This window comes from Apodemus sylvaticus, chromosome X (genome assembly GCF_947179515.1).
Source record: "Apodemus sylvaticus chromosome X, mApoSyl1.1, whole genome shotgun sequence".
Lineage (NCBI taxonomy): Eukaryota > Metazoa > Chordata > Mammalia > Rodentia > Muridae > Apodemus > Apodemus sylvaticus.
In genome coordinates, this window is record NC_067495.1 from 31,095,161 (window position 1) to 31,116,727 (window position 21,567).

A 21,567-nucleotide genomic window follows, 5' to 3' on the forward strand; every position below is an offset into this window, starting at 1 on the left:
CATTTATAATAGTGTTCAAATTGCTAGTGTGATCAAGCCTGTGCCAAAGAACAGCCATTCCCCATGCTGATTAGATTTGGTTCCCTCTGTGCGTTTTAGAGGACCTTTACCTGTGGGCTCAATTCTTCACGGCTGATTGAATCTAGTATCACACATTTTCAGCCTTCACTATAGCAAGAGAACTATTCAAAGATCTAGATGATTTAAAAAAATGTCTTCTCATTTAGGAAAAGTCCTGAAAACATTAGTCATTCTGATCAACTCAAAGAAAAGGAGAAGCAAGGTTTTTTCAGGTCAATGAAAAAGAAAAAGAAGAAAACTCAAACAGTAAGTACATGACTAATGTCTATCTATATCATGGGGTTCTATGTTATTCTGTGGATACATGTTACACTCTACACGGAGCATCAGACTTACTTTCTCAATGTGGATATATTGTAGATAGCTCTTTCTGAAATCTTTCATTACCATCCTCTCCTAAAGCCTTTTCTAGATTCATCAGAATTTCAAGGAGTAAAAGAAACTTAAATTGGATGAGAAAATACTTTTTAAGCCTCTCTCAATAAACTACTTATCCATGTGAATTTAGATTGCTGTAAAAACTATGAAAACTATGAAGACACAGGATTTGTTTCTCTCTGGGATATGCAAAAACTTAGGAAGTGGTTTTGGTTTACATTTAAATCCTAAAATTCATAAATATCATGTCTCATCCTTTCCTGCCTTCTAGTCACAGAGGTACAATTTCATCTGACATTTCAGAGCTTACTTTAGTAAGAAAAGGTGTTTCACTTATGGTGGCCTTGTGAGACAGGCTGCACCTCAGCTCCTAGGAGCTCTACATCTGAATGATGGGCCAGCTCCACTTGACTGCACTCATCAGTTTGTGGACCCAGTCAAGTGGAAATTCAAATCTAGCTAGTAACAAGAGAAAGTGGGGAAGAAAGACAAGGCTCCAGGACAGCAGTAGGGACAGTTCACTTAAAAAGAGCCTGCCTTCCTTCATTTTATTGTACCCTGATGACTAAGTAATGTTGAATTAGCCACTTTCAATAGTTTTGGGATTTGACTTTAGTTTTATTTCACACAAGATTTATTCTTATTCATTTAAAGAAGAAAATGGCCTAATCACATTGGCTTTAGCTATACGATTAGTAGACTAAACACTTCTGCGACCCTTTAAGCCATCATAAAAATTAGAAAATAGAGCTTAGTAGTAACAAAAGAAGAGACAGATGATTGTCGGAAAGTATATAACTCATACTAAGGATATTTGTCTCAAAGATGTTTGAGAAGCCTTATAAATGTTTTTGGTTTTTTATATTTATTTGTTTTATTTATTATATTTTATTTATACATAATCAGCAATGTGTATAGTGGTTTTGCCTGTATATGTTTGTTTACTACTTGTGTGCCTGGTGCCCACAGAGACCAGAAGAGGGCATTGGGTTCCCTGGAACTAGAGACATTTGTGAGCTGCTAAGTGTGTGCTGGGATTCAAGACTGTGTCCTCTAGAACAACTACTAGTCCTCTTAAAAGCCGAACCATTTCTCCAGCCCCTAAATGTATTTCTAAGTCCTCTTTCAACCTAGAACTTTGTAAGGCATTCTTTCACTTGCTTATTAAATGCAAGTATTTCATTCAAAATAAATGACTTCCAGCTATGAGTTGGTGTAGACCTTTGTGAGCCTTTAATTGCAGCACTCTGCAGACAGAAGCAGGGAGACTTCTTTGTGTTTATGACCAGCCTGGCCTACAAAGTGAGTTTCAGAGTAGCCAGAACTGCATGATAAAACCTTGTCTCAAACCACCACTAAAACATTCCATTATCAAAAAGAAAAGGTAAAAAAGAAAACATTGTTCTTAATCTTGCTGACCTACCACAAACAGGATTTTAGTATTGCCCTGCAGCTTTTTAGCCTATGCATACATTTGTGGAGGAAAGGCTGTGTGTGTATGTGTGTGTGTGTGTGTGTCTGTCTGTCTCTGTTTTCTGCTTCATTTTAATGGTTACATGGTATTTCTGAAATGTTCATGGGGGTGGAAAAGGGTACCTATATCTCTTACTGAAACTTGCCTAGATTGAAATGTCAAATCAAAATGCCACTCAACTATATTTGTTGCTGAAGCTGGATTAAAAAGTGAAGAAATAGGATTGACTTTGTTTTAGGATGTTTAAAATAATTTAAGTGCTAAAAAATTAAACTCTGCCCATTGTCTACAGAACATATTACCTATCATAAGCATTATCCTTCCAACACCTCTTCCTGGCAACTGTTATAAATGTTGTGGGGTTTTGTTAACTACATGCCTACAACCCTATGGTGTGATTGAGTTGTAGAAAATAGTAAGGGTTGAAGAATTGAGGCTGTCTTGTATATAAATTTAGATTTTAATATGTGTCTGTCTCACACAAACATTAAACCTAAAGCCCTTGCCTAGCTATGGCTTAACAAAGTATACACATCTTGCCTAACTTCATTATTCAAGATTTCGATAAAATTCTAGATATTTAAATGGTATAGGTTAGGGTAATAAAAAAATTACTATTCTCTAGCATCCTCTCTCTTAAATGTTTTATTAAATATTTATACTAACTTTAGAACAGCTTTCCACAGATCATAATACCTTCAGTTTTCCAAATTGAATTGTTTTTATACCTCTCCATTTTTAAGTTAAGAATAAAATGTAAGGGTTTTGGAATGTAGAATCAGATTTCCAAAGAATACTACATACAGAGTGCCAGACCTCAGGCACTGAGGCCTGGCATTAACTTGACTCTGCTTTCTTTGAATGATCATTCAAATGTAACTAAGGGGAACTTGTTTTTACTTTCTAAAATTCAATAAATGGAAAGCTAAGTAAGGCACACCAAAAAAATTGATGATGTTGAAACTTTTACACAAGATTCCAAGAAACTTAAATCGGATGCCAGATGTACATAGTATAGCTAATCCTAAATCTAGTTTACTAGATTAGGAGCTGAGCCAGGCAAGTGGTTGACCTGTCCAAAGTCACACAGAGTTGTAAGGACTAAAACTGGCTTCCCCTGTAAAAGGCCTCTGAGTCAAGGTTTCTCTCATTAAAACTGGAAAACTCCGGTATTTACACAGATATCTTCATACATACACCAGTGGAGAGAAAATCTTACTGCATTTCAGTACACTTTTGTTCTCTGACCACTGAGATAGCCAAAAGAGAGAAAAGAGGTGCCAGAAATCATTCAGTATTGTAAAGCTGCCTGCTTTGACTCCAGCAAGTCTGGAAGCTGCCTTGGGGAATCTGGCTTTATTTGTATACCCAGGGAATTATGTAAGTCCCCAGAGCATATGGTGACTTTGCCAACTTGGTAATTGGTTCTTACTTAGTATCTCAACTTGAAATGATACTTCAATATAAAGATTGAACTTTAAAAAATTATTGTGTGTGCATGATACGAGGGAGGAGCACACAGGGACCATAGTACATAGAGGTCAGAGGGTAACTGTGGAGTTGCTCCTCTCTGTTGACTTTTATGTGAGTTCTGGAAATTCAATCTCTGGATGCAAAGTACCCCACTGATCCGTCTTACAGCCCTGAAGAATAAACTTGTATCTCTTTGCTTGAAACTCAGAATTCTGAATTATACCAGCTATGTTAAATGAAGTATATATTTCTAACAGTGGAATGTAGGGCTGTTCAACTAACCTTAGTATCCCACAACACTGGCAATCATCTCCCAAGTGGTATTTACTGGCTCTAGATAATTGACCAAAAAGACCCAAAGGACTTAAAATATATTTTCTTTTATAAAAAATAATCCATATGGTAAAATCTTAGTTACTGAAGTCCTAAGAATTAGTAATGGCTGAAGTTCATCAGTAATTCATTAAACACAATTCTCCAAAACAGTCTTATTTTTGAAAATGAATAAATTCCTAATTGAGCATAATGTAAGCAGATGCCTAAAGGTCTCAGGCATTCCTAGACTATTGCTCATAACCATTGTATAGACTCTGAAAAAATTTGTACTTGTCTAAACTTACATTATTGTTTCCAGTTGAAAAATAATAGATAATCTCTCTAGGTGCATAGCACAGAGATTATTTCCATGATTGTTAATACTTAATCATTTGAGGGCTACCAAGGGCTAGTAGTTTCAAGTAAAGCACCTATTTATTTTACCTAATTTTTTTTTTTGCAATTAGCTCATTTGTATCTTATATTACAGACAGACTCCACCAACGGGGAGAATCCAAGCATCAAGAAATCTCTCTTTCCTCTTTTTAATTCAAAGAATCATTTAAAGCATAGTTCTTCTTTGAAAAAGCTTCCTGTAGTCACTCCACCAATGGTACCCGTCTTTATGTATCGTAGCCCTGAAAACTGCTCCAGTAAACTTGTTTTACTGATGACAACAGCATGTCTTATTTTCATGGGGTCATAATCTGTGTGCTGGTTAAGTACCTGGGCTAGTTCCATAAATTCTCTGGGATAGATGGATATATATAATACATATACATTATATATTTTAATATATTATATATATTCTGGGTTTTCTGTATCAGTTAAAGATGTCGCATAAGCCTAATAAACAAACTAGTAAGGCTGGTTTGGATGGGCTGAATTAACCAATTATTGGCAGACAGCATTCTTGAAATCTTTGAATTCCTGTAAAGAATCTATTTAACATTTACAGTCATTAAATGTCTTTGCACTTGGCTCACTGCATGGACTTTGTTACCATTCGGTTGGCAGTCTGTTTCTTTAAAATCAACTGTGAATTGACCAAATTAATTGAGCTAGCAGGCTCCATGAAAAAAGCAGCTTGTACTAGTTGGTAACTTGCTCTTCCTTACCTACCTCTAGCTTCTGCAAGGCACTAGGTGTAAAGCCATGGCTTTTGCTTGGCATTTGGCATAACTCTCCTTTGTCGACTAAAAGCATTGAATAGATCAATAGCATTCATTTGGAATTTGTGGCATAAATTGTAAGCAGTTTCTTAGTATACAATGCCAGACCCAGATCTACTGGGCAGTGGTTTGGGACTATGATTCAAACCATACCTCCCTACTTTTTCCTCTCCTTGAAAGCTCCCTAGACTTCTTTGGCAGCATCGAATACAGATTTTGCATCATATTCCCAGCATGAGATTTGGTTTTTGTTTTATTGAACTGGTTCATAACCTAACTGCAGTATGACATGAGGATGCCACAGCAGTCCCTGGTCCAGCCCACTTTAACTGCTCTCTCTTACAGCTACTGAAACTAACTAACAGCATGGGAATGCTCTAAGGGTTAAGGTTTTAACCAAGCTGCATGACATCTGCCAATTTTTCCTAATGCAGGGAAAATTACGAAGAAGGCAGCAGACTTTAACTAGCACTACCTGCATCATGAACACTTGGAGAGTGTTGGTTTACTTACTGGGTCTTTTTTTTTTCCTCTCTTTTGAATTTTGGTTTAGTTCAGTTTACTTTTCAGTTTGGGTCTCCTCTTGGGTGTGGTTGTATATGTTAATTAAGGTTATTGGTGTGCTTGTTGAATCCTTCTCCATCTTTCCCTCTAGGTGTCCAACAACGATGGTCCTGATCTATTGACTTTACAGAAAGCCATTCATTCATCTAGCACTGCAAGCAGCAGACCAAAGGAGTGGCGACCTGAGAAGCTCTCAGATCTACAGACCCAGGTGAGTGTAGCCTTCATCACTCCCAGATTTTCAGGATGGAAAATCAAGGAAGGAAAAAAAAGTAGCTTCCCCCAGTAGAACATAATGAATAGCCTTGATGCTATTTTGCAAGTCAGGATGAATCCATTGTCAGTGATTCCCACTGTGATAAAAAGCAAACCTCCATTACCCGTCACCTATCTGGGGAGAGCAGTGGAGCAATGTAGAGAAATGAAGAAAAAGTAATCCTAGCCCACAAGTAGGCTACAGCTCAGGAGACAAAGATTCATGAAGACCATACTACAAAGTAAGTTATGCTATGAAATATTGGTGAGGATAACCTGAGATAGTGAGAAGAATAAGGTTACCCTAAAGATGGTAGCATATAAATTGGGCCTTGAAAGCCAGATAGTAGAAGCTTTCTTGAAAGAATATTTTAACTTTTGAAAGCCAAACCATTTTTTTTTATAAAGAAAGGCAATCACTTTTATTAGGAACTGCGTATAGAACTGTAACATGGTCTTATATTTATCTGCCATAAGGAGAGCTTTAGTCTCTTTTTTAAGTAACTAACATATCTGTTTAAAACAGTTATTCTTATTGGAAATGTTTCAGTAGTGTGTTTCTTCAGTGCCCTGTAATAAAAACAATGGCATAATCTACCACATTTATTTTAACCAAATTTTGGGAGTTTAGAAGTAGTAGCTCTACTTTTTATAGGTTTTCTGTTCTTTTGTTTCCCTTAAGAATGCATTTTACCAGTTAGTCCAGGTTGGCCTGCCATTTGCTATGTAATCCAAACTGGCCTAGAACTAACAATCCTCCTGGCTTTATATCCCACATGTGAGGACTATAGATATGGCTTCTTTCACTATAATCTGTTACTTGGAACTATAAGCAGAAGTTCTCCAAGATTACTATTCTTTTTTCCTGGCCTTTTATATTTTGTACTTATAGCATAATCTATTCTGAGGGTAAAGGGGGCATAGAGAATGATATATCCTAATTGGGGTGAGGGGAGATGCCTATTCAAAATAGAAACACAAAGATCTGAGAGCCTGATGTGAAGGGGCCCCTTTCTAGTAACTTCATGTCTCCAGCTGATTCTGAATTATTATAATTGCTTGACAATTTTATCAAATTGACTAGGAAAGACTCAGTTTTATCATTTTAATAAAAGTGAAAGAGTAGTCACGAATGATGCCACAGACCCCAGCACTTGGGAGTTGGAGGCAGGAGCATGAATAATTTGAAACTATACTGGGAGATCCAGGCCAGCCTGGGCTACATAAAGGCAAGGAGCAAGGAGGATCAAGCGTTGGAGGCCACTCTAGGGTACATAAAAGGGATGAGGATAGACACTATTTGAATATCTCCAGTGCATAGAACACTCTGCCACCTCCTATAGGGACCCCACAGCTTTCTTTGGAAAAAATGTCATAGAGCTAGTGAAGGGTGCTATTTCTCCTTGAGTTGATTCTCCATTCATTTACCTTGGTTGTTAGTACCCTGTTTCTGCAGTTTTCCTAGACATTATCAATGTGATTCAAAGTTCAGCAGTAGCTGAAATGCATGTGGCTCATACCATGGCACTCAGGATAAAAGTACTCTAAGGTTTGCCAGCCTGTGTTGCTTCAGTAGTAGATTGGTTTGTTTATGGTATGTGTGTGTGGTGGTCTATTGTTTTGGTTTTTGAGAGAATCTTGAAAAGTTTCCTAAACTATCCTCACGTTTGTGATTCTCTTGTCTCACCCTCCCACGCATCTATCTAGGATTAAAGTCATATACTGCCATACTTGGCTCTCTATGCCTCGTCTGGTAGTGATTCTCTTGCACCTCATGCTTAAAGTAGAGGAAGAAGAGGAAGTGTTGCCTTTCACCATGGAGAAACTTGAGGCTCAGGAGTTAACTAAAAATAGTTGGCCAGTGAGGGACAGATCTCATCTAAGACTTGGCCTTCTGTTTCCAAACCAGTCTTCCTTTCACAGTGCTATGCCTTGGAGGGTCTTTGGCCAGTAGCCATTCTGTAGGCAGGAAGTCCACTGGTTAGTGTTTCTGTGAGCAGATACACTGCTTTGTATTTTTAGTACCCAAACTGTACTATTCCCACGTCAAAAACGTTGAAAATGAATCAGTAAAATACAGCATAGAACATGAAGATGTAGTATCAAAAAGGGGAACTGCTATTCAATAATTCACTATATCAATACCTAAAACTACATTTTTTCCAGCTTCTCTTACAGCTAGGTATGGTTATATGCCCAAGTTCTATCCAGTTGTATTAATTACTTCTGCCATTGTTGTGACAAAATATCTTTACAGATAGAGAGTATAGTCCATCCCCATAGGGAAGGCACGCCAGCAGGTCACACTGTATCCACAATCAGCAAAAAGAGAGATGAATAGCAGTGCCTGATCAGCTTGCTTTCTTCTTTCATTCAGTCAAGGACACCAGCGGCTGGGACGTTGCTGGCCACATTCAGAGTGGGTCTTCCCACCTTAGTAAAATCTCCTTAGAAACACCATCACAAACACACCCAGAGGTGTATGTCCTTCCACAGGGATTCTAAACCCAGTCATTCAACAATTAAGATTAGCCATAACACTGATGATCTATACGTGAAAACTTATTTGAGAACTCTTCTCAAAAAGGAGAAGCACACCCACATCTGCTGTTGTTTCTCCTTTCTGGGTCTAACGCATGAGAAACATGGTGAAGACAGAATGCATCCAGATCAAAGGAGCCCTGACCTTCAGGTGCTATCTTTGGGTTCCTCTAGTTATTTTTTCCCTACATTTCTGGGCTTTCATTTAAAAGGCAGTGACTAAAATCTTATTTGAGCAAACCCAGGGACCAGATAGAGCTGGACTTAGCCCATGCAGCCATGTGGCCTCCCTTCTGCCTCTCTTTAGTTACCTTGTGCCTGATCTCCATGGCCTTCCATCTTCTCCACCTACTCTAAATTAAATCTTGTGCATATCTGATTCTTTCTTTCAGAGCCAACCACTGAAGTCCCTTCGGAAGCTGTTGCATCTGTCTTCATCAACCAATCACCCGGCTTCTTCAGATCCTCGGTTCCAGCCCTTAACAGCTCAACAAGCCAAAAATTCCTTCTCAGAAATTCGGATTCACCCTCTAAGTCAGGCCTCTGGTGGGAGCAGCAACATCCGGCAGGAGCCTACACCAAAAGGCAGACCAGCCCTTCAATTGCCAGGTCAGATGGATCCTGGTTGGCACGTGTCCTCTGTGACCAGGAGTGCCACAGAGGGGCCTTCCTATTCTGAACAGCTGGGTGCCAAGAGTGGGCCAAATGGGCACCCTTATAACAGAACAAATCGCTCACGAATGCCAAATCTGAATGATTTAAAAGAGACAGCCTTGTAATTTATGCTGGGATAGAGGGTGTGTAGGTGGGAGGGGGGAAGACAAGCAGTTGGGAGGGGAGGGTTCAGGGTGGGCTGGGAAACGGGTTGGGCCAGGGTAATAAGCCAGTATTTTCAGCTTTATGAAGGTGTGTGCAATATTGTGTATGAGGGGGGCCATCTGGCTCCTCGCAGCCACAAATGCTAGTCAGGGATCTTAGAGCCACGGGAGTTCCTTAGGGATCACCACTCCCCACAGGTCTTGTGTGAGAATGGATAGAGTGTGCCACTGAGGAAGAAGAAATTCTTGCCAGTTTCTCCCCATTACATTCCAGATTTAGTGCAATCTCTGTTGAACTTGGGGAAGCCAGGATGTGTCCTGGATATGAGGGATAGAAGAATTCATGTTGACCGATGCCCTTACCACATATTTTTTTCTGACTAGACTAAATGTGGGGTTTATTGTAATCTAGGAGTATCCCTTTGAAGGGTTAGCAGATGAACTGTATGTCTTAAATTGTTTTCTAAGCTTCCATATTTGATAGGATTTGTAACATTTATTTATAATTAATATTGTACTGTTATAATCATACCTTTTATGTTATAATGTAAAGTTATTTTGAGCTGTTTGGAACATTGTGAAGCAGTGGGACAGCTACAGTAGTTTCTATAAAAACTAAACAGTAACATTTATATATTGCATCAGGAGTATTTTATTCTATATAAATATAAATATATATATGGTAAATAACTGTCTGTTTTATAAATATATTCATTTAAAGAAAGTACCGTTATGACACTATCTGCCATATTTTTATACATTTGTGATATGAAGTGAGTATTATACTTATAATAAAGGGAGTTGAATTGTGGCTACATGTGATTGTAACAGTATAAACTTAGCTGAACTTTTTGGCCCCAGCAGTAGCCTCTAGACATGATCCTTGGTAGCAGACAAATACAGCATCTCTTTCTAGGCCCACAGGAGAAGAAGGTTGGATAAGACAGTAGGGAGCCCAACAGGCCTCATTTCTGTTCTCAGACACTTGTCTCTCATTTGTGTCCAGGGACATTAACTGGCACATGAGAGAAGGACAGACAGAAGTGGTGTGCATAGGTCTTTACAGCGAATATGCTCTTGCACTTAGCATTAGTGTTAGGGTATAGACCAAAGATTTGCCAGTGAACATTCCTTGTTGTGATGTTGTAAGAGGCACCTGTCTGTGGATCTTGCAAACCAGCTCTATGCTCCTGAATGCTGTCCGCCCTCCTGGAGACTCATGCCTTCAGGTGGGATCTGAGCTATGTGAATGGCATTTCTTCTTCTAACTGCTTTGTTGTTATTGTCATTGTTGTTGATGTTGTTGTTGTTGCTCTTCTAATATATTTATAAGGCTCCTGAAGCAATTCCAGATGTAGAGAAAATTGCTATGTCCTTTTTTCCTTCCTAGGACTGTCCATTTATAACAAGGTCATCATGTAACCTGTACATACATACACCCCATCCATCAGAACAGGACTACATCCTTCTCCCATTCGATCACTCTCAACTCCCGAGTTACTATCAAGTATCATCAAGTATTATAAGGCCTCTGGCCAGCAAGCATTATACCCACCTGTCTCTGGACCATCTTTGACAAAAAAACAAAACAAAAAAAAAACAAAAAACAAAACAACAAAATGACAAAAAACAAACAAAAAACTCAAACACCTCTTCATCTATCAATAGTCATAGAGTTTTGAAAGTAGTCTTTTAGCAATAAGACTTTTAGAGATCACTCCCATCCCACAAAGTGGTAACTTTTCACTATTTACTACTTATTCCAGAATTCTGAGAGTGTCAATCCCCAAATAAAGTCAGCTATCACTGAAATATGCTGAGTAACTGTTAACCCTTCCCTGAGATTTTGAGTATCATAGCACTGATGATTATGAAGATTATAAAGGTCTTAGATTCTTTGAAGCTTAAATTGTGTGCATATTGCATATTTATATAAATACTATTAATGATGTGTATTGATTATATAGAGGTCATTTTAAGGTGCTTTTTATTTAATTTTAATAAGTATAATAGGCACTAAAATGAAACTCAACTGGGTACTATCATGGAAACAATTTGATTCATTTTGCATGCTCTTGAGTTCTTTATCTATCTTGTTTCTGTTACCAGTCCAGTATTGTCTGGGTAGCTCTGAATTCTGGCTTTTCCCAGGCAACTCTACAGTTATCCAAGTGAGGTAGACCCTCAGCAGTTTTTGCCTGGATATAGTAACACTAAAAACGGTGTATATTTAACCCTTCTTTTTCATACTAGATCTGTACCTTTGTACCCCCTGCCCCCCTGGCCCCTGCAAACCAGAAACTACATTTTGTTTTCCTCTGGAAAGACTTCTCACTGTGCTGTGTGCTTAGGAACTGCGAGGTCCCATCGCCACACTGTGGCCTTCGTGGCTCGTTGTCACCAAGGGGCTGGTTTCCCATGTTGTCATCTTTGCTAACACTGGGATCTCAGATGTTTGCAGAACATTTATATTCATGATGGTTCTTTAAAGAAGGGCTAGAACAATTGCCTTCTACCTAGAGCAAACTAATCCTAACTGATGAAGTCAACACTTAACTTTACCTACATTCCCAGATTTGAGCCAGAAAATAGCTACAATGTTTTCAACTAGTGTTTCTGAGCTAGCTCTTTTATCCTCTTAACTCTTGTCGGTTCTGACTTTCCCTTGATCCTCAATAAGCTATAAGTGAATCTACAATCCCATCCATTCTCTTCCTGCTCACAGATGGGGCAGTAACGTTTTCTCTCAGATCTAATGAGCCCTCTCTTAGCTTTTAACTGTCACTTCCCCTTCTGATTGGTCAGTCAATGGCCTCAAAAAGATGTCATCCATGACAGGAAGGAGTTGACTGAAATTCACAACCCCCCACACACATTTCTTTAGGCGGGGGAATTGGTGATATCCATGTTCTGTTATCTGTGCTGATATCCTAAAGGACACAAAGGTTGAATTGAAGGCTTTGTGTTAGGAAGCTACTGCTGATCACCTTTCAAAAAAGAACCGTGGTTTTACTGTTTCTCTAATTTGACTTCTCTATCATCTTTTTTTCTTTTCTAAAGTTCTAAGTAAACTTTAACTGATATTTGTTCAGTCTTAACTGAAGTGTAGGACTCTCTCTAGAGCCCAAGACCAGAAGAGAGTGCCCCCGATGCTAAGAGGTTCAACTGAGTCATTGCTGCAGTAGCCCTTCTCAGCCAAGGGTAGTTTTGTCCATCAGGGCACATTTGACAATGTATGGAGACATTTGGTTGTCATGGGCTGCTCCCAGCATCTAGTGGGTAGAGGCCAGGGATGTTGCTAGGCATCCTCCAGAGTGTTTCTGCCCATTACTAGTACCAAGGTTAAGATGTCCTGCCTGAGACCATTCCAGGCCAACCACTCTGCAGAATTTTCCTCTGGCCTTGGGCTTTCCAGGCTACATAACTGCAAGAGTGAATTCCTCAACATTGTATTCTCTTAAAGAATCCTCTATCACTGTTCTCAAATCTTTGCAATCCTATTGTTCGTTTCCATTGTCTTGGACCTGCTAAAAGGTGCATACTTTGGGAGGAAACCAGAGTTACTTTATATATGTTTGAGAACTTAAATTCTAGGTTAGCATCCTTAGAAAATCTTTCTTAGCCATGAGGCTTATATTTAGAAGCAAGCAGCAGCCTGGCAGATTGGCATGATTTTTACCAACTGCTCAAAGGCATCATGGCTTTCAGCTGTGTCTACTGAAAGAAAATGTCTTTGTTTTTTTATTCAAGTCGTTTAATAGCTCTTTAAAAATATTAGCATATGGCAGACTGATTAGAAGCAAAACTCTTTCTTGGTGGTTGTGATGTGGCTATTCTAGAAGTATTATGCTGTATGCTTTGGTTAAATCTGTTTTAAAACATGCTTTAAGACTCATCATATGCAGTTGTATACTTTAATTCTAAGCAGACTTATGCTGGTCAGTCTCTAGTCATGCTGTGTATTATAAAAGTATGTTGTGGTTGTAGAGTTAGCCAGTTTAGCATGTTCCTAATCAGAAAATTAGTGGACTCCACTAGGAAATGCTATCCCATTTTCCCTTCCCAGTACCTCTTAGTTGATATCATAGTATCCTCACTTAAACTAGTCTTTAGAGTAAATAAGGAAAAAAAGCCATTTCTTTTCTTCTAGCCATGTATTGAGAGTAACTCATATGTGTATAATTTTTCAAAGGCCAGAGGATTACTTTTCTAGTATGTAGAAGGCTGTGTCCATTCTGTTCACCTAGGTTTCAGTGGTCACAGAACTTTTGGCAAGGAAGATAAGTAGCTCATTGGAAGTCACTCCTGGGGCTCAGCTGGGATTCAGCAAAACTGCATATCTCTTGTGCTCAGAACCCATGTTCTGGATGACATTGCTTTTTCATTTGGAAGTTCATTGCCTACTGCATTAGAGTGGGTTATTGAACCCTGCTATGTGGGTATATATGAAGATCCACAGATGTCTACTTCTGTGAACTGGGTAGTTTCACAGTAGGTTTCACTACACTCCAAGTCATAAATCAGTGGGATATTTATTTCCTTGCTCCTTTAGTTCATCACTAGTAAATGTTCCTTAAAACTCACTTAGGACTTAAGAAATAACAGTTCTGGTTTCTTTAAAAGAGATTGTAGACAAGACAGTACAAATGTCACTCATCCCAAGGAGTGGAATCTTAGGAAAAGGTCCCTACTACATTGTAAAAGGCCAGATTATCAGAGAAATAAAACAGACTAACAAAACCAGACTTGTAGATGGTTATGATTTCCTCTTTTGCTTCTTAACCAGCTGAAGTCCAGAATATCTTAAGGGTCTGATTCAACTGATTAAAAAAGTCAATCTTAGAAACCAAGAGAAGGAAAGCCCTTATCTATTTGCATACACCTGAAGGGGAAAGCCAAGTGACTAGGAAACTCTGGGCCTGTTGCCCATATGATTCTTTTTTTTTTCTTTTTTCTTTTTTTGATTCAATGTATTATAAAAGATGGTACTTTGTGCAAACCAGTTTCTTACATAACCATCGTTGCCCACAGTTCTTTGTTCATTCATCATCATTTGGCCTGGTCCCTACTCCACCTTTCTTTCCTCTCTGGGCATGACCCACCTTTCTTTCTATTTACTGTAGGCTGTTAAATACAATCCTGACCTGCCTTGTATTTTCATTCAACTGTTTGCTCCCACATTTAAGGGAGGGTTGTCTCTTGTTTTGCCAGAAAAATAAATAAATAAAATTGTCATAGTCTGTACGCTGGATTTGTAGGGCCAGCAGAACTGCTGGAGTGAAACTGGTTTCTCTTCTAAGGCCCTTCCTTTCTCACAAGGGTAAGCTCTCTTCACCCCCTTTGATCCTTGGTCCAATTGGTTCTCCTTGGGAATCTGAAATCAGTCTCCGTGTTGTATGCAGATTAGAAGTTGCCTTGTTTGCTGCTCTTCCCAGGCAGAGCATCAGGGATAAAGAGGCCTTATCTGTCCCTCCGTGTCCCCTCCAGTTTGGCAGACCTGCTGAGAATCCCTCAGGACTTCCTTTGGTTGGGGATTTCCCTTCCCAGAAGACTGAAGTGATTCATTTCAGGCATAGACAAGCTTGTGCTAGTGCTGTGCTTCAGGTCTAATCAGAAGAAACCCAGGAATTGAAAAGGTAGATGCCTTGACTTTTGTCCCTGTTGGGGGATTAAAGTGTTTATTGCCAGAATCATCAAAATCTCTGGTTAAACTCAGAGTTTCAGAGAAAGACTATGCTTTTCCTTGTGGAGAATGTATACTTTCCACACTTGGCTTCTCTTTTCCAAAAGTGGAAAGTAAAACTTGCAGAAAATCCATTTTCCCTCGGGATGATCAGTGGGTTCAAGTCACCAATCTCTCTCCCTCTCCTTGTTTACTCTTTTTGATCAGTGATGGAGTTGGGCTGGGAGAGGAGCAGGCGGTGTGGTGATAGAAAGAAGTAGATTCTCACTGTAAACTTGCATTGATGAACAGAGACAATTAAGCCAAACAAAACAGTTACCCCAGAGTTCGAGTTCCAAGAATTGCTTTGTGCCACTCTGAATTCAGGTCATTATTCTGTATATATTTAGATAATTATCAGAGTGTCTTCAGTCTTTACTAAGTTTGAAGGGTATGGTATTCTGGGAAGACACAGGGCAGGGTGACACTGAGACCCCCTGTTCATTCTTAAAAACAAAAATCGGGATAAGCCAGAGGGATATGCCATCTGATGTGTGGTAGATGAAAATCAGTGGACATTCTTAATTGCATAGACTTTATAATCTACTATATAAAGTGTAATCCATACTTTTTACTGTGGCAAGGGTGTGATGTGGTTGTTAATCTTTTTAATTTTTGAATCCCAACTGAATTTGAAGTGTTGAATACTTAAAATTCCTCACAAGCTAATTATGAACCATTTGTAAAGTGTTTCTATAACTCTTTGTATCATGTGTTGGTACATCTTATCAAGTTTTTTCTGGCATGTATTCCATTCTAAACTTCTGTAAAATTTCTATTGTTGCTGTACATATTCTACAAATATCTACTCTGTGGTAACCTTCATTAACAGCATGAAATGGTTAATTTTTACTGAGCACAATGTATTTTTGAATGGATCTTCCCACATGTCTTTAATAAAATGCAGATTTTGCACTGACTGATGTGACTGCCAGGCTTTCCCAATCTTGAGCACTGTGGTCCTTCTTGCCTTTGAACAGCAAGCAGCTCCATTTCAATTCTTTCTTTGTAAACAAGAATGTGTTCAAATTCAAACGAGGGACAGTGGGCCTTTGAAGTTGTAATCAGTTTAAAGGAGTGAAATTAATGTACAACAAAGCAAATCCTGTTACTTAATGATTTTTTTCTACTTATAAAGTTCTTTTCCCCTTATGGCATTGTGAAAACTTTGGTTTCTTTCACACTGAGTGTTGTCATTTATATAGCTTGTTTCCTGCTCACTTGGTAATTTGAGGATAAGAGAGATGCTGACCCAGTGTGCTACAGTACTACAAAGAAAGAAAAGATGGTCTGCTGTGGAAGATTGCTTCTTGTTCTGGAGCAGGGGTTGCCATACGCTTTCAGAAAAGTCCAATAGTAAATGTGCTTTGTGGGCCATAAGGGCTCTGTCACCTCCACAGAACTCTGTGTATACATTGCAGTAACAGTTAGGTAATATACATAGACATAGCCAATTGATGGCTGATTTGGGCCAACTGTGCATAGGGAATACTACTGGACTACTCTGAGCCAAAAAGAGACGCTACTAGACACAGGAAAAATCCAGGGCACAATGGCTGTACCTCCTCAGTTTAAAGTCCATATGGAGGCATGGCTGTGCACTGCACTGTGGGGGACAGTACTTCAAATTTGAGGTACTTTATATGTCAGTTTTATATACCTTTCTTTAAAGGGGGCGTAAGAGCTGACACTCAAAACTTCACATTCTATGTGTCTGTGTGAGTGTAGACATGTATGTGCCACAGCAAGTGTGTGAAGGTCAGAGGACCCTGTTTCATAAGAAATGAAAGCTGAATCGAGTGTATGGGTTGGTTGGTTGGTTGGTTGGTTTTGCTTCAAATGAATGATCTTGTGTAGCTATCCTCCAGCTCACAAGTGGTTGAGAATAATCTTGAACTCCTGAACATCTATCTTGCCTCCACTCCCCATGTTTATAGGCATGCACCACCATGCCCAGTTTAACAGTCTTTTCTAAAAGCCCATGCTAATCCCACATGCTGTCTTCCATCACATCTCCAGCTGGTAATGGCTGAATTAAAGAATGAAACAGTTCAATGAAACAACTTATTGGACATCCAGGGATGCTGGCAAAGTGGTTAGATGGCCTTAGTGGGTTTATCACTAACTCTGACATGACCTAAGGCAACATGCTTACTTAGCTTCCAGTACCTCAGTTTCTTTGCCTTTAAATGCTAACACTGCTAGTATTTATAACATAGGGTCGTTGTGAGCATCTAATGGGATGTTGCCAAACCTTTTATAGAATTTCAGTAAATATTAGCTAATATAACATTATGCTTTGTATTTGTGTCTCAGTTGAAAGGGAGGCTGGAGAGATGGATTGCTCATTAAGAACACTTGCTGCTCCTCCAGAGGGCATGAGTTCAGTCCTCAGTATATACATCGGGTAGCTCACTTACTACCTGTATCTCCAGTTCCAGTAGATCAGATATCCTCTTTTCCTGGCCTCCATGGGTATTCTCCCCCGCGCCCCCCTCAGAAAATGTGAAGAAATTTCACTGAATGTTGAAAGCCTGCTATAGAGAGTTTTGTGACTAATTCATTAAGTAGGTTCTTGCATTCTACCTGATCTTCATATCAGCCCTGCTGTGGTCAAAAAAAAAAAAAGGTTCAACTGAGGGCTGTTCTTAGGCTCATTGGGTAAGCATCAGCCCTTATAAGGTGTCCTTCAGCTGTCCTCTACCACTGTGCCTCTTGTGGTCAAAGAGGTATACTTCCGTCTGCATTATTCAAAAGCTTACTCCTTGGTAGTGAGACCTGATTCATAGCAGTTTCTCTACTCTCAAATACCTTTGTGTTATCCATATGTCTTAGTTTGGGTTTTATTGCTGTGAACAGACACCATGACCAAAGCAACTCTTAAAAACAACATATAATTGGGGCTGGCTTACAGTTTCAGATGTTTAGTCGATTATCAGCATGCAGGCAGACATGGTGCTGGAGAGGAGCCAGGACTTCTATATCTTCATCCAAAGGTATCCAGAAGATTGTCTTCCAGGCAGCAAGGAGGAGTGTCTCAAAGCTCACTCCGACAGTGATACACTTCCTCCAATAAGGCCACACCTACTCCAACAAGGACACACCTCTTTATAGTGCTACTCACTGAGCCAAGCATATTCAAACCACCACACTATATAACCTCCCACATGAAGTACAAAGATTACTTCCATTTTTTTCTTAGTAGCATTATTTAATGCTTCACAGTTAACTAAAAGTATGTGAAGTGTTATGCTTTACCATAATGGTTTGTTTTGTTTTGATCTGCAGGCTGCAGAGAGAACTTAGTGGAATAGTATTTGCCTAGCATGTATGAGACCCTGGGTTAGGTCTTTAAAACCATAAAAAATAAAATCCTCAATGTATAATTCAAAGTCTAGTATTAAAAATAAACAAAATATGTTAAGATAGGAATGACTTTGCTCCATTATATAATCTTTATTGAATTAGTCACCCCTAAAAGAAATAATATGGCACACATACTTTTTGTTTAATAGGAAGATTCTATTCCAGGTTTACTTTAATAGTAGTTTTTTTAAATATATATTCTGCCACAAAAGGAAGAAAATGCTAACATTTTCATTAACTATTAAAAGAAAATTAACTACAGATAAATATTTTGCAGATCTTAGTGTTTCATTGTTTATTAAATTCTGAAATTGAAAGCATTTTCCATTGTGAGACCCCTGGCTGGCTTCTTTACCAATATACTTACTTAGAAATTTAAGGAATCCAGAATAGTTAGTTCAGTCTTGAAATACACCTGAATTGGAAGATTTATATGTCCTAATTTCACATACTACAATGCTACAATAATAAAGACTATGAGGTAATAGAATTATGAGGCCTGGCATATACCTTGATATTCTTGGTCAGTTGATTTTGGAAGAGTACACAGACTATTCACCTTGGTGAAGAATTTCAACAGAAGTTACCAAGACAGCTGCATATCAATATCCAAAGAATTAAATTAGACTCTTGCTTTATAACTATTCACAAAGCAAGAGTTAAAACTTTAAAACTTTTAAAAAATTCAAAACTTTTAGAAGAAAACACAAGAGTAAATCCTCTTAACCATGATTTAACTGTAGTTTCTCAGATAATACACCAAAAAAGGAAACAGGAAAGTTGGACTTCATTAAAATTTCATTAAATTTCATTGGTATTTGTTGTGCTTCAGAGTACTTCACCAAAAGAGTTTTTAAAGAGAAAAAGGCCAGGTGTGGTGACAAATACCCATAATCTCAGATCTTGAGAGGCAGAGACATAAGGATCTTTGCAAGTTCCAGGCCAGCCTGAGTTACATAGTAAGTTCCAGGCCAGCCTGGGCTACATAGTGAAATCCTGTTGCAAAACTAAACCAAGACAAGGACAAGAAGAGAAACAGGATGGAGGAAATGTTTGCATAAAAGAATTGTATGTAGAACATCCAAAGAACTCTTAATAGATCCCTGAATTGAAATTGTTAAATGGGCAAGGGTCTGAATAGACCTTTCTCTAAAACATGTAATTGGTTACTTGAAAAGATGCTCAACAACTTTGGTTATTAGAGAAATGCAAATCAAATTCATCATAGAATGCTACTTCCTACATACTAGGAAGGATCTAATGAAATACAAGAAGCATTGCTAAAGATGTGGAGAGACTGGAACCTTTTTACAATGCTAGTGGGAACAGAAAATGGCACAGCCACCTGCGGAAGTAGTTCCCAAGAGACCCAACGATTATAGGTATGAGTATGCTCAAGATAAAACATGTCCACACAAAAACTTACATATACATTTTCATGAAGCAGCATTATTCACAATAGCCCCACAGTGGAAATCACCCAAATGCGTGGATAAATAATAATAGAATACCCTACACAGGATGTTAATAACAAAAAAGGAAGATGTACTTCTTCAACCCATGAACTTTAAAAACACAGTAAGTACAAGAAACAAGTCATAAACTACTATATATTATAAGATTCCATTTATGTGGAGAAATGCCCAGAACAGAAAAAAAATCTACATACAAATAGCAAATGAATTACAAGTAACATAGAGCTGGGGTGAGTGATGCCTTCTCTTGGGGGTGATAAGAATAGTCTAAAGTTACTGTGGTGATGGTTATTCAAGTCCAAATATGCGGTATTGAATTACACACCTTGAATGAATAAGGACTGTTTATGTGAAGTTAAAACTATTACAAAACAAATTTATGGTATGATTTTTTTTATTTGATGACTATTTTTTCATGTCTTATAGCATTTTGTTATTTTTTCCTAATATGTATTCTTAAGTTATTGCCATTTTCTCTAACAATTACCCACTGTGGTGAGAAAAGTAACTCCTGTAGAACTCCAAAACACTAAGTAGGAAATTTGAGGATATTAAAAAAGTTGTCCATTCACTGAGAAGAAGAATCCGCAAGATCATTTGATCAATGGATTGATTTTTGAGACAGTCTTACTATGTAGCCTTGACTGGCCTGGAGCTTGCTATGAAGACATGGCCTTGAACTCACAGAGATCCACCCATCTGTGTTTCTCCACTGCAAGGATTAAAGATGGAAGATACCAAGTCTGGCCATCCAAGGTCATTTTGGTGTGAATCCATGTAATCCTCCTTAATACCTGGAAATAGAAATAGCTCAGAGCAAAGAGCTGCTAGCCAAGGCTGTTCTGTGTATGTGAGGCCAAGACCTTGTCTTTGGACAGTTCTCCTTCTCTGCTTCTTCCCACATGCCTCCTGGACCCTCACTACAGTTAACCACCCCTCCCAGAGAAGAGCCTCTAACCCAGCCTGAGCTACAGATGGAAATGAGATGGAGACCAATAGTCATTCTCTCACGCTATTCATGCCAGAGAATGACTACCCAAAGAGGTTTCAAATGTCATGTCTGAGTAAGCATGTTTGGATGGGCAAGATCGGAAGAAACTTCTCAGAGAGAAGCTATAGGCCTTTTTGTTGTTGTTGTTCAATAAGTGAATTTCTTTTTTATTGAATATATTCTTTGTTTACATTCCAAATGCTTTCCCCTTTCCCGGTTTCCCCCTCCCCATCCGTCTCACAAGCCCTCTTCCCTCCACCCATTTCCCAATCACCCCCTCCCATTTCCCTGTCCTGGTATTCCCCTACAATGCTATAGGCTTTTTGTGATTTTGTTTTTGTTTGTTGTTTTTTGTTTTTTCTACTCTTATGTTTGAATGAAAAAGAAAAGAAAAAAAGAAAGGAACATGACTTGTCCTAGGTATGGTGGAGGAGAGAGTTTATTGCGATATGTGGGAGAGCATAGCCAGAGTCAGGGGCATCTAGGAGAGAGTCCAGACTGGACATGAACAGTCTGAGCTGGGCCTTGTGAGGAGAAGAGGGAGGAAAAGAGAGAGGGGAGAGCAGGGGAACCAGATGCAGCAGCCAGGAGGCCCAAAGGAACAAAGAGAAAGGGTAACCAAAATAGTTGGATTATATAGGGAGGAGCAGCCCAACCCCCTGGGCTGAAGAGTTCAGGGTAAGGGTGGGGTGTGCCAACTCGGAGGACCTGGTAGGGAGAGGCTGAGGGATGCTGAGAGAACATTAACCAGGCACCTCTGCCATTTGTCCCAGGTTTGAAGCCAAACAGTTTGTACACGTGCATGTTGGACAGAGGTTGACATCTGTTATCTTCCTCAGTAGTTCTTCACTTTAGTTTTGAGACAGGGTCTGACCAGGAACCTGGAGCTTCCTGACTGGCAAAAAAGCCCTAGGCATTACCCTGTCACTGCCTGCCTCCTCG

General features: G+C 39.0%; 1 protein-coding gene across 1 annotated transcript in view; it reads left to right on the top strand.

Moving 5' to 3' along the window:
- Positions 1-21,567, top strand: part of Cdkl5 (cyclin dependent kinase like 5) — a 211,988-nt gene that overhangs the window by 176,279 nt on the left and 14,142 nt on the right. Inside the window, exons 16-18 of the mRNA XM_052171250.1 lie at positions 228-327; positions 5,549-5,668; positions 8,646-8,862. Of these exons, the coding sequence (XP_052027210.1) occupies positions 228-327; positions 5,549-5,668; positions 8,646-8,862 (437 nt within the window). The remainder of the gene's footprint in view (positions 1-227; positions 328-5,548; positions 5,669-8,645; positions 8,863-21,567) is intronic.